This window comes from Rhincodon typus, chromosome 8, assembly GCF_021869965.1.
Source record: "Rhincodon typus isolate 14 chromosome 8, sRhiTyp1.1, whole genome shotgun sequence".
Classification (NCBI taxonomy): Eukaryota; Metazoa; Chordata; class Chondrichthyes; order Orectolobiformes; family Rhincodontidae; genus Rhincodon; species Rhincodon typus.
Genome location: NC_063339.1, coordinates 14,964,176 through 14,978,605, shown reverse-complemented (window position 1 = coordinate 14,978,605; position 14,430 = coordinate 14,964,176). Strand labels below are relative to the sequence as shown.

The following is a 14,430-nucleotide window of genomic DNA, read 5'->3' as shown; positions in this document are numbered from 1 at the left end:
CCCTCTGAGAAAAGAAATTCCTCTTCATCTCTGATTTAAATCGGCAACTCCTTACTCTGAGATTATACTTTCTGGTCCTAGGAGGGGAAACAATCTCTCAGTATCAACATTGTCTAGCCCCTTAAGAATCTTGTGTGTTTCATAGAGATGCACAGCATGGAAACAGACCTTTCGGTTCAACTTGTCCAAGCTAACTAGATATCCTAAATTAATCTAGTCTCATTTGCTAGCATTTGGCCCAAAACCACTCTAAATCCTTCCCTAATCATATAACCATCCATATGCCTTTTCAATGTCATAAATGTACCAGCCTCCACCACTTCCTTTGACAGTTTATCCCATACATACAACAACCACTGTATGAAAAAGCTGCCCCTTAGGTCCCTTTTAAATCTTGCCCGCTCACCTGAAACTTATGCCCTCTAATTTTGCACTCCCCTACCTTGGGGGAAAAAACCTTGACTAATTAACCTATCCTTGCCCCTCATGATTTTATAAACCTGTATAAGGTTACCCCTCAGCTTCTGATGTTCCAGGGAAAATAGCCCCAGCCTATTCAGCCTCTCCCGAAAGCTTAAACCTCCACTCCCCCCCCCCCCAAAACACTGACAACATCCTTGTAAATCTTTTCTGAACCCTTTCAAGTTTAACAACATCCTTCCATAGCAGAGAGACCAGAATTGAATGCAGTATTCTAAAAGTGGCCTAACCAACATCCTGTACAGCCACATCGTGACCTCCCAACTCCTACACTCAACGTTCTGACCAATAAGGGCAAGCCTACCAAATGCCTTCTTCACTACCCTGTCTACCTGTGACTCCACTTTGAAGGAACTGTGAATCTGTGCTCAAAGGTATCTTTGTTCAGCAACACCCCCTAGGACCTTACCATTAAGTGTATAAGCCCTGTCCCGATTTGCCCTACCAAAATGTAGCAACTCACATTTATCCAGATTAAACTCCTTCTGCCACTCCTTGGTCCATCTGCCCATCTGATCAAGGTCCCATTTTACTCTAAGGTAACCTTCTTGGCTGTCCATTATACCAACAATTTTGGTGTCATCTGCAAACTTACTAACCACACCTCCTATGTTCATATCCAAATCATTTATATAAATGACAAAAAACAGTGGACCCATCTTATGGCACACGGCTGGTCACAGGCCTCCAGTCCGAAAAGCAACCCTCCACCACCATCCTCTGTTTCCTGCCTTTGTTTCAATAAGGTTTCCTTTCATTCTTCTAAATTCCAATGAGTACAGGTCTAACCTACTGAACTGTCCGCATAAGAAAATTCTTCCATACCAAGATCAACATAGCAATCTGGTAAGCATAGATGAGTTGGACCAAAGTTGTACAGTTTCCATGCTGTACAACTCCATGCCTCCATGACCCTTTTCCAGACTATCTCCAATGCCAGTATATCCTTTCCTGGATTAGTGCAGCAAGACTGATTACAGTCTTCTAGGAGTGGGCTAACTAGTGCTTTGTATAGTTTTAGCAAGACTTTCCCGATTTTATACAATATTTGATTTGAAATAAAGCCCATTCCATTTCATTTCCATTTCTTATTACCACTGAACATGTATGCTAATTTCTTGTGATTCATGCATGAGGACCCTACCCCCTGCCCCAGTTCTCTGCAGTCTTTCTCTAATTTTCTAATAATATTCAGCTTCAGTATTCTTCCTGCCAATGTACATAACCTCACATTTTCTCAAAATATATTCCGTCCGCTAAATTTTTTGCCCATTCACTTAACATGATTATAAGTTTCTGTAGACTCTTCGTGTCATCACCACTTATGTTCCCTGCTATTCTTGCGTTATCAGAAAACTTGGTAAAATTTCACTTCCCTCATCCAAGTCATTAATATATATTGTAAATAAATATGGTGCAAGCATTGATCCCTGTGGCACACCACTAGTTACAGGTTGCCATTCTGAAAATGTCCCGTTATCGCAACTGTCTATCCTGTATCAATTAGCCAATCCTGTATCCATGCTAATATACTACCCCAAACATCATGGAGTCTTATTAAGTAGCCTCATGTGCAAAATCTAAAACCCTTTGGAAATCCAAATATATCCAATGGCTCCCCTTTAAATATCCTGCTGAAATTCCTCATTCCTGAAATGATTCTTGTAAATCTCTTCTACCCTCTCTCCAATGCCTTTGCATCCTTCCTAAGTGCAAGGGCCAGAACTGTACACAATATACCAGCAGAGGCCAAAGTATTGCCTTGTACATATTCTCCTAGCTCTTGTGTTCCATGTCGCTGTTAATAAAGACTAAAATATTACAGGTTTTATTAACTGCTGTCTCTCAGCCTGTCTTGCCACTTTTAATGAATTATATATACATACACCCAGGTCCTGCACCAACCTTAAAGTTGAACCCTTTGTTTTGTATTATTTTTCCAGGTTCTTCCAATCAGCATTTTCCATTCATTTTCTTTCCACAGATTCCCAAGCAGTTTTTGGAAGTTGCGGAAGTGACGCTTCGAGAATTTTTTAATGCAATCTACTCTGGAAAAGACTCAGACCCTTCCTGGAAAAAGAACATTTACAAGGTGATCTGTAAACTGGACAGTGAGGTCCCTGAGATATTTAATTCTCAGGGGAGTCTGCAAGACATCTTGTACAATTAGAATAGTGGGCTGCACCAGCTTCTGGCTCTGAGCGATTGGTGGGGGCAACATATTGCAACAATGCACATTTTGATGTTGGGGATAATTGGAGCCAATCAGGACTGATATTGATAGGTTTTTTTGTCACAGTATCGAGGGATGTGAACTAAAGCAGCCAATGGAATTGAGATGCTTGTTAGCCACAATCTAATTGGAAGACACAAGGACCTGAATGGTCTAGTACTGTTGCTGTGTTCAAAGTTTTAAAAAAAAACTGTTTGGATTGCTTCTCATCCCCCAAGCTACTTTCCATTTTAACATGAGGACTACATCAGTAGAATTTCCTCTTATACAGGATGAAAATTTCTGGTTGTGAAAATATTGATGTGTGAATGATCCAGAGAATGGAAGGTTGTCACTTCATCCTCATTCTACTACATTCCCAATTGGAGTCCTGCTGAGCAAGAATGGACATGTCTGAGGGTGAAGGAAATTCAGTGGGGATCTCACCATCAGCAGAAGTGGGGTGTGTCCAGGAGTCTTGAAGCAGCTGGTATCTATCAAACGCTGTGGCTACAGGCACTAGGAACCTAGAATGGCGGACCTCCATACACAATAGGAGAGAAGCCAAGATTATTTGCCCTTTCATCAGAGGGCATGTGAGGTCTTATGGCTCTATGGGCAGTGTCCCTGCCTCCGAACCAGAAGCTCCAGGTTCAATTCCAACTCCAAACCTTGTTAGCCATGGAAGGAGCATTCATGATTCAGTTCACAAATTCTGTGCAAATTTATCCATCCATTCCTGAAGGAGGAAAATTCTGTGTGAAAATTAGAAAAAGATATCAGAGGATATGTAGAATTTCACTGGAAATATTAATACTTTTGTACAAATGTAGAAAATTGTGAGAAGAAGCAAGACAATTTTTTCCCAATATAAATGGAAAGATCAGAAGCTAAATTCTGAAATAAAGCACTGGTTCCCACTGTTTTACTCCCATCTACAGTGGGATGACAGGATACAGAGCTGGTCAGAGAGAAGACTTGACCAACTCGTTCTTGATCAACTTCTTGAGGAAATTGGTTAAATCTCTTGATACTCTATCGCAAACTTTAGGAAAATAATGAAAATAGTGAACTACATACACTGGATTTTCTGATCTGGTTGGCTGCCATGTTATCTCTCAGAGAATCCAATGTAATGAGTTCATAAGGAAGAGTAATCTGGCAGGGATGAGGACAGAATTAAATACATCTATTTAGAAATAAATTAAGTAGTAAAATCTTGCATGCAAAAGAAATTTTTCTCAAGCACATTGCATCATTCATTCCACTTGGGATTACTGCATATTTTAAGAAGTTCATTCACAGGTTGTGGATGTTGCTGGCTAAGACAGCATTAGTTGCCCATCCCTAATTGCCCAGAGGCCAGTTAAGAGTCAACCACATTGCTGTGGGTCTAGAGTCATGTGTAGGCCAGATCAGATAAAGACGGCAGATTTCTTTCTCTAAAAGGCGTTAGCAAAACGAGATGAGTTTTCCCCAACAATCAACAATGATCATTATTAGACTCTTAATTTCAGATTCTTATTGAATTTAAATTCCACTAATTGCCATGGCAGGATTCAAACCGAGGTCCCCAGAATATTACCTAGGTTTCTGAATTAATAGTTTAGTGTCAGTACCCTTAGGCACTCACCTCCTCTGATACTTGATGGACTGATTGACATTCAGTTTTAGATTTTGGTTATTACTCAGGTCAGCAAGAATTCATTACTTTATTTGATGGCTGATTAGATAGTTTAATTTCAGGTAGAACATTGCACATGGGCGACCCTTTCAGACTGTCACTTGTGTGATGTCACATGAGGAGTCAAAGGTCAGTAGTATCATTTCATTTATTGCATGCTCACTTTGCTTTTTAAAATATCTCAGCGGCAATTTTGCTACAATACAAAGGTTTTCTTTGTGCATTTTGTGTGTCAAAATTTTAAATTCATTCTTTATTACATAGAATGTTATAGCACAGAAGCAGGCCATTTGGCCCAACAGATCTATTCCAGTTTTAATTGCTTCACCAATGATGATCATGCCGTTAGCCACCTCAGACCAGTGGTCTGAAACTTCCTCCGAACATAACTGAACCTTTGATTTAGTTTGGTTGCAATTCTTCACAGATTTATTTGTAAATGTTTACTTTCTGCTTAACAAGCCATTATTGCTCCACTCTCAGAATCTGATAGTTGTGGGTGATTTGCATTTTAAAATTGAGTGAGGCCTCACCCATCCCCAAATGACAATTTCATAATGTACATTTATTTCATTTTCTTGGTTTTGCAAGGCCGGCACTTTTTTGCCTAATCTTGAGTGGCCTGATAGGCCCTTTCAGAAGGCAATTAAGAGTCAGCCACATATATGTGGAAATGGAGAGTAGGTATGGTTAGCAGATTTCCCATCCCCAAAGCACATTAGTGACTCAAAAGGGTTTTTCACAGTCACCATTATATTCCAGTTTTATTAAAGCCACAATGGGAAATGAACCCATTGGTTTTGGCTTTGGCCACTGGATCACAAGACTTGTGACACTACCATAATGCCACCACCTCCCTTAGCTGCCATATTATTCCAGGAACAATTTCCTAAAGTCAAGGATGATGGGATTTTAATCTTAACTGCTTGGTAATTCAGAGCTAAACATTGTTAAAAAGAAACATGAAGTCAAAGCTTTTCATCTTGTACTCATCAAGACTGACACACAAGAAACCTAATCTTAGAAAGGGAATATCAATTTATACAACATGAGAAGATAATGCTGATTGGTTTGGACCATAGTTGGTGTAGTGATGCAATAGGAAATGTTAACTGTCAATCTTAGTTAGCCGTTTAAACTCAGACAAGGCAGGTATAATTAGTATCGTAGGAAGTCATAAATATCTAATCTTGATTATTTGTACCTGGCTGCAGGTTACTGGTGTTTATTTTTTATAAATGCATACAATACCAATGTAATCCTTCATCTCCTAAATGCTTGCGATTTATAAGTGGCTGTTTTGTATTTTTTAACCTGCCTTGAGTGAATTTACTTTCTTGCAGACAGTGAGACACCATACAGATGAATTTGTAGTACCAAGCAAAATTAAAATAAATTTAATTAAATTCATCATTTTGTCCTTGATTACTGTTGGGAGACATTATCGTTGATTTTCTGAATTGGTCAATGTGAACCAGTTGCTGTGGTTCAGTTGGTATGATATTAATCATCGAATCCCTACAGTGCGGAAAGAGGTCGTTCAGCCCATCAAGTCTGCACCGATCCCACCCAGATCTAACGATTTCTGGCTTGAACATGCATTGTGAGAAGAAGCTTTTCCAATATAATGAGTGGTTTGGGTCTGGAATCACTACCTAGAAGTGTGGTGGAGGTATCCTCAATTGAGAATTTCTAGAGGCAACACATGATTATTGGAATAGAAAAATTGTGCAAGATGACAGAGAAAGGTTGGGAAAAAGATATGAAGTCATCATGCGCATTTGGAGAGTTGGTACAGACATGTTGAGCCAAATGGTGTTCTTCAGCACTAGAATAATTCTCTGATTCTGTGCCCTAGCCATTATTTTGTTCCTCAATCAATATCACAAAAACTTATCTAGTCATTATCCCATTGGTGTTTTTGCAAGCTCGCTTGCAGAAATTAGCAGCAGTATATCCTATAATAGAAACAAGTAACATTTATTTAAAAAAACACTTTATGATTGTTTAGTATTTTGGCATGTCCAGTGGTTTGTGTAAGGTCCTGCATACTTTCAAGCCTTCTTTCCATTTCAAAGCTGTGGTCTTTTTGTTTGTAACTCTCTCACACCATGTGAAGTATCACTGACCCATTGTGATTCTGTTGTTTAATTGCGAAGATCACAGGCAGCAACTTCACATGATCAGCAAAATCGCCTTGACTGACATTTTGTTTTCTTAGAAATAATGCCTACATGAATCACGGTTGTGTTCATCTGGATTTCACCACACGCTGTTCACTTTAGTTCCCAGTATGGCCTGTGTTAAAGAAAGCACAATAGGCGCACACTTCTCTGGCACCTAAGTATAGAATAGGCAAATTCTATGTTTTCATTCCCCTGGCAATACTTTCAGGTTGCTGTGGTTGTGCAATTCTTTTATCTTTAATTTTTGAACTCTTTAAAATATTATACATGCATGTTTTTCTACAACTTCAAATAGTGAGCATTAGCAGATTTTTGACAGCAAGTTGGATAACATCCCTTCTGTTCCACCCTAAGACTGTTCCTTAACTCAAATTTAACACCAATACTTCTATTGGATCTATGTAAATATACAGTCCATGCAATATTCATACTTTTAGTTTCACTGATTTTGTTAGTTTATGCTAAACTCTAGGTCTTTTGTCTTCACAGAGAATCAGTTCCCAGATAAATGGGAAACTTCCTCCAGGGTCCTGTGTATACTGATAAAGAGCTATAACTTTTGTCAACAGCAATTGCAGTAGTTATGTTTGCATTGTGTTGCACAACGTGGAGAATGAGTGGTTCTGTGCATTCATGTAATACATTATCGACAGAATGGCACAAGGTGGCACAGTGGCTCAGTGGTTAGCACTGCTGCCTCACAGCACCAGGGACCTGAGTTCAATTCCCCTCTGTGTGGAGTTTGCACGTTCTCCCTGTGCCTGTGCAGGTTTCCTCCAGGTGCTCCGGTTTCCACCCACAGTCCAAATATCTGCAGGCTAGGTGGATTGGCCATGCTAAATTGCCCCTAGTGTTCAGGGATGTGTACATTAGGTGGGTTTGGGGAATGGGTCTGGGTGGGATGCTCTGAGGGTCATTGTGGACTTGTTGGGCCGAAGGGCCTGTTTCCACACAGTAGACGTTCTATGAAACACAAGTGCTCTCCATCCATGGAAGTACTTTTCAAACTGTGGTCACTCTTATAGCGCAGGAACACAGGAAAACACAACCAATTTATGCACAGAAGGGATTAGGATACTGTTTTAGTGGCATAGGATGTGGGATCAATGTTAATAGAATGTGAAGGTGAAGTGCCGTTCAAATCTTCTCCTTCAAATATGGTTATTTCTTCACTCCTCTTCATATTCACCTCGGAGTACAAACATCACTTTAATGCCTCATTTGCAAGCCAATGCAGCACTGGGTTTTGAACCCACAACCACTCAATTCCAACGGAGGAGTGTTCCCATGGAGCCAAAGTTGACACAATGGTTTAAAACAAATTTGTAATCATCTTTTTAAAGAGCATCTGAACTCTTCCAAGTAGTGTGGTGTTTAGTTTATTTTTTTGGATCAGAGCTAAATGGATTGATCTAATCTCTTTTTTAAAAAACTAATGTGAATGGATTTTTAAAAAATCTTTTGGGTGTAGCAATATGCAATTCCTGTTTACAAATTAGCCTTAGCTCACCATTGTTAGTCCATATGCTCCAAACGTAAACTCTTACTGTAATGGGTGATAAACATCTGAATCCAATAATACTGCAAAGCAGCACATTATTATACGTACAGAAATAGATACATCTTTCTGTATGTCTTTTCCATCTCTGATGTGGCTGAGTATGAAAAAAAGGTGAATTTGTGAAATAAAATGAAGAATGCAAAGACTGAACAAAAATAATTTGAGACTGGTGGACAATAAGAACACAGAAAGAGATTCCAGAGAGAGAGATAGAGATTTAGAAGCAGAAATCTCAGTAAATAATTAATGTACATAATGCTAAAATTGGACTCTGTAGTTTGAAGTGAAATATTAACTTATTCAAAGGGAAAAAGCTGAAAGCTGGGGCTGAAGGAGGAAGACTGTTCTAGCAGTTGCCTTTCTAATGATACAAATCAATTCATCTTGAAGGGACGATGTGTTTCTGCTTTAATCCATTTATTTTACTGATGGCGAGGATAAATTTAACAACATACAAATTTAATTTAAAAATAAGGCATTTCATTTTCCACGGCCACTTCCTTGTTCTCCATTATCAATTCTCCCTTTTCAGATTTTAAGAGGCTTACATTTTTTTCACTAATCTTTCTCTTTTTGCATACGGAAGTTCTTATAATCTGTTCTTAATCAATTTTATTCTCATACTCTATTTTACCCCGCTGAATCAACCTCTTAGTCTTTCTTTGCTGAATTCTAAACTGCTCACAGTTCCTCGGATTGCTACTTTTTCTCTCAACTTAATATGATTCTTTATTGGATCTATTACTATCCTTAATTCCTTTTCTCCTAAAAGGAATGTATAACCGTTGCATGTACCTATTCATTCGACAAATATTAGCCTTTGCATATCCACTGTCTTGTCTTTTAGTGCCCAGTTCATCGCAGCCAACTCACTCATCATACTTTTGTAATTTCCTTTCTTTCAATTTTGGACTCTAGATTCAGATTGGACTTCTTCACTTTCTATCGCAATCAAGAAATTTATCATGTTATGGTCACATTTTCTAAAAGGACTTTTCATGACAAGGTTATTAATTAACCCTTTCTCATTGCACAAAACCAAATCTAGGATAACCTATTCTCGACTTGGTTGTTCAACGCAATGGTCTAAAATAACATCTCATAGGCACATCCAGAATTCATTGTCCACACTTCATTCTTAATTTGGTTTGCTCAGTCTATGTGTAAATATAGAACATCCATCATTACTTTAGCAACTTCATTGTGTGCATCACTTACTTGCTTTATAATTCCATCCCTTTCCTGACCACTATTGTTTGGAGACCCATAGACACAAACTCCCACAAATGTTTTCTGTCCCTTGTTGCTTCTTAGCTCCACCCAGACTGTTTTTACATCCAGATTTTATCCATTCTCACTATCGCATTGACTCCACCTTTCACCAACAATGCAAACTCACCTCTTTTTCCTGTTTGCCCATCTTTCCCAAAGATTCCCTTTGAATGTTCAGCTTGCACCCTTGGTCACTCTGCAGCCATATCTCTGTAATCACAATCGTATTGTGATCCCATTTATAATGAATTATGCTATTAATTCATCTGCTTTATTGTGAATGCTCCATACATTCATATTTAGTACCTTTTGATTTGTCTTTTTTGACATTTTTAAACATTTCTTTTATGCTACAGTTCCAACTGTTGATTGCCCTTGTTTCCACTGTCTTCCACTTTTACTTTCTACTTTTCTACCTTTAGTTTCCTTCTTTGTTTCTTTCATTATGGTCTCCACCCTCCCCCTGCCCCCTTAGAATCCAATCCCCTCCCACTCTAGTTTAAACACTCCACAACAATATTTGTGAAAACCCCTGTCAGGATGTTGGCCCAGTCCTGCTGGGGTGCCAATTTGTGCAACTTGTTCAGCTCCTATCTTCCCCAGATTCAGTCTGGATGCTTCAAGAATTTAAATCCTTCCCTCCTGTATCATCCATCCAGACACATTCAACCAGTCTATTTTCCCATTCCTAAGTCTTGCTAGCATATGGCACTGGGAGGAATCCTGAGATTTTCACCTTTGATTACTGGAAGACAACTTTCTAAGTTATTTCCTTGCTCCCTATATTCTGCTTGCAGGACCTCAGCTTATACCCAAGTCGTTGGTACTGACATGGACACAACCTCCGACTGTTCTCCCTCCCCCTTCACAATGTTCTACAGCTGCTCAGTGATATCCTTGACTTAACACCAAGTTATGAAATCACTGATCACATACTACTGTCACATCTGCACAATCCCCTTACGTTAGAATCCCTGACCACTTAATGCACACATAGTCTTTTTCTCTATCCCTACCATTGCAGCTGAATCAGCCGTGGATTTGGCTGTTCCTGCACTCTGCTGAGACACCATCACTCTCTACAGTAAGCAAATAGAGAATCTGTTAGAGAGGAAGGTGGCCCATCGGGATTTCTTCTATTACCTGCCTAATGTTCTCCTCTGACCGCAGACAACCACTTCCTTTTCACCTGTGCACACTTCACCTGTGGTGTCACCATCTCGCTGTACTTGCCATCCACTAAGGTCTCAGCCTTGCAGATACTCCACAATGACACCAACTGCCACTCCAAATACAAAACACAGAATTCCTGTAGCTGCAGCTTGAGACACTTCCCATGCATGCATGTCATCATGGACATTGGAAGGGTCCCTGACTTCCCACATTTCACAGGAAGAGTATTCCAGCTGCCCTTCCATGACTTACCCATAAATTAGTCTCTTTTCATTACTTTCTCTACTTTAGCTAATATTAAATATATACCTCACCTGGGCCATGTTCCTTAAACACTCTTAATCTATACTAAAGACCAATTCGTGACTGTTTTCATTGGAGCGTCTAAGACTAAGAGGAGGTCTGATAGAGGTTTTCAAAACCATGAGCAGGCCAGACAGAGTAGATAGGGAGGAAGTGCTCCCGGTCAGAAAAAGAACAAGAAAAGAGGATGTAGATTAAAAGTGATTTGCAAAAGAAGAAAGAATGAAATGAGGAAAAGCATTTCTACTCAGTGAATAATTTGGTATGGAATGCACTGCCTGGAAATGGAGGTGGGGCTAGGTTCAACTGAGGTGTTAAAGAGGGCTTTGGATGATTATTTGGATAAAAATAATTTGTGAGGTCACTGGGATAAAGCAGGATATTGGCACAAAATAATGATGTTCATTTAACAAGCTGCCGCAGGCATGATGAGCTGAATGACCTCTTTCTGTGCCATAACACTTCTGTCATTCTGATACTTTAAAGACTGGATAGCAGATGTACTCACTTGATCTTACCTATTCAACACTGTCACTTGTTTTGTGTTGGCCTCTGTTCCTACTTGATGAGCTTATGTTTTCCTTGTGATGTCACTCCTGAATGTTTTCAAAATTTACCCCTCTTGTGCAGCTTTTCAACTCCTAGTTTCCCTGAGGCTGAAGATAGAAAAAGAAAATGGGAAAGAGCGGCTCATGGTTTCCCTTCTCAGCATACTTCCCTTTTACTAATCTTGCAGTGTTACCATCCTACACCAGAGCACTCTTTGACAAAGTGCTTAAACTCTCCTATACGATACCAAGTCATATAGGGAAATAATATGGTGGAAGACCATAAAGCTTAGCCACAGTTGCAGGTTTTAATGAGGATGTTAAAAGAGGAAATCAAAATAGAGAGGCAGAGAAGATTATGGAGACAATCCCATTGCAGATGGCCAAGGCTTTTGAAGTCACCTGATGGTGGAATAGTTAAAATTGGGCATGCTTGGGTGAATGGCTTAGAGGGGAACTTGCAGTTGGTGGTGCTGGCCTTGTCCCAGATGGAAATGGTCATGGGTTTAGAAGTTGTTGTCTGAGAAGCCTTGGTGAATTTCTGCAGTGTATCTGGGAGATGGTACATTCTGCCACTACTGAGTGTCAGTGGTGGAGGAAGTGGATGTTTGTAGATGTGACACTGATCAAGCGGGCTGCTTTGTCCCAGGTGATGTCGAGCTTTTTGAGTGTTTTTGGGGCTGCACCCATCCAGTCAAGTGGGGAGTATTCCATCACACACCTTACTTATGACTCTCACATAAATGATGAAGTCCCTCTGCATCAGGACAAGCCTTGGGAGCAACCAAAATGCAGCAAGAACAACTGGTTAGTTTATTGGTATTGATGACATTAACACAAATGGAATGACACTCTGCTCAGATTAGGCAAGAATGTCTGCCATTGCCTTTGCTTCTGAACACTTCTACCATTATTCACTGGAAGAGACAACTTAACAAATGAGCCTGACTACAGGGTACTCCATTTCTGAAGAAGGGTCCAGACCCGAAACGTCAGCTTTCCTGCTCCTCTGATGCTGCTTGGCCTGCTGTGTTCATCCAGCTCTACACCTTGTTATCTCAGGTACTCCAAAGGGCTTTTTTCAAAGGGCTACTTCCTGCTTCAAAGCCTCTGCAAAGAATGTCAACCCAGTTGCAGAGATATCATTTGGAGATGACATGCAAGCAAAGGAAACAGATGTACATTGCTGACGTGCTGTCAAGCTCAGCATTCCCAGTGAAGAAACTAGGGGATGCTATTCCAAGTTTGTGGATTACACAAAAGTAGGAGGGAAGGCAAGTTGTGAGGATGACACAGATGTTCTATAGAGGGATACAGTCAGATTAAGCGAGTGGGCAAAAACGTAGCAGATGGAATATAATTTGAGGTTATACTATTTGGCAGGAAAATAGAAAAACTGAATATTATTTAAGTAGAGAAATATTGCAGAAAGCTACAGCACAAAGGGATTTGGAAGTCCTTGTACATAAACCTCAAAATCTAGTACATAAGTTCAGCAGGAAACAGGAAAAGCAAATGGAAAGTTGACCTTTATTTCAAAAAGAATGGGGTGCAAAAATAAGGAAGTTCTTGCTTAAACTATACAAGATACTAGTTAGACCACAGCCAGATTATCATGAACAGTTTTGGACCTGTTTTTAAGGAGAGATATACCGGCATTGGAGGCAGTCCAGAGAAGGTTTACAAGGCAAATCCTAGGTATGGAGGGATTGTTTCATGAGGAGAGGTTGAGTAGGTTGAACCTGTACTCATCGAAATTTAGAAGAATGAGAGGAGACATTATTGAAGTGTATACTGTATATACCCATGTAAAAGTCGAATTTGTTGGACAATTTTTCAGGCTAAGTTTATGGGGTCGATTAATACATGGATACTACTTTTGAGGGGCTGAAATTCATGCTACAATCCCTAATATCGAATCATTAGCAGAGGCCCAAATGATCTCTAAACGAATGAAAAAAAACACAACAAATTACGGTGATTACCAGATAAAGACAATAGAAACAAAAATGAATTAGTAAGCTTTTATTTATACATACAAAAAGCGAAGTAGAAATATAATACGGCTTTAAATTACAATTACATGGTACGTCTTAAATTAAACATCAAATACAAAAGTTCATTACAATCCTGCAAAATCACATTGTTCAACATCTTCAGCACAGAATAAAACTTCATAATCGTCAGGATAAATGGGATCCTCTTCATCTTCGCTGTCCGTAGTTCGAGGTAGCACATCATCTGCTTCTTCTTCAACTTCATCACCCCATAGATAATCGTCCTCTGTACCATCCAATACATTCAAAATTCCACATTTCTTGAATGACTTGAAAATACTGTCGGCTTTTATTTCCTTCCATGAAGCAAATATCCATTCACAGATCAGTGGCCTGCACACTGCTTCCTTTCGTGTATGTTTTTTCCTCCATCATGCATCCAGTTATTCCACTTCATTTCCTCACCGTAACATTTATGTTAAGGATCATACCTTGACTCACAAATGTTGATCTGTTCTGTGAAGAAGTAGGGTCAACTTTTACATGAGATATATGGAAAAGGCCACATTTTTTGGCCAAAAATAGGGAGTCAACTTTTACATGAGATCGACTTCTACTCGAGAAAACGGTAAGATTCTTATGGGGTGTGACTGGGTAGATGCTGAGAAATGGTTTCCCCTAAAGTCAGAGTCTATTTTATTGAAACATACAAGATTCTTAGGGCACTTGGCAGGATAGATGCAGGAAGGTTGTTGCCCCTTGTGGGAGAGTCTGGGACTAGAGGGCATAATCTCAGATTAGGAGTTGCTCATTTAAAACACTGAAGATGATGAGGAATTTCTTCTCTCAGAGGGTAATGTATTTGTGGACTTCTTTACCACAAAGGGATGTGTTCATTAAGTATATTCAAGGAGGAGACAGATAGATTTTTAATCAATAAAGGAATCAAGGATTATGGGGGAAAGGACAGGAAAGTGGAGTTGAAGATTATCAGATCAGCCATGATCTCATTGA

General features: G+C 39.5%; 1 protein-coding gene and 1 long non-coding RNA gene across 2 annotated transcripts in view; one reads left to right on the top strand and one right to left on the bottom strand.

Annotated features, from left to right (window-relative positions):
* Positions 1 to 2,650, top strand: part of LOC109910783 (prospero homeobox protein 1-like) — a 56,766-nt gene extending 54,116 nt beyond the window's left edge. Inside the window, exon 3 of the mRNA XM_048600037.1 lies at positions 2,465 to 2,650. Coding sequence (XP_048455994.1) covers positions 2,465 to 2,650 — 186 coding nt within the window. The remainder of the gene's footprint in view (positions 1 to 2,464) is intronic.
* Positions 2,651 to 13,429: 10,779 nt separating this feature from the next.
* The window catches only part of LOC109910782, a 40,901-nt gene continuing 39,900 nt past the window's right edge, over positions 13,430 to 14,430 (bottom strand). Inside the window, exon 4 of the long non-coding RNA XR_002257920.2 lies at positions 13,430 to 13,932. This is a non-coding gene — a long non-coding RNA (uncharacterized LOC109910782). The remainder of the gene's footprint in view (positions 13,933 to 14,430) is intronic.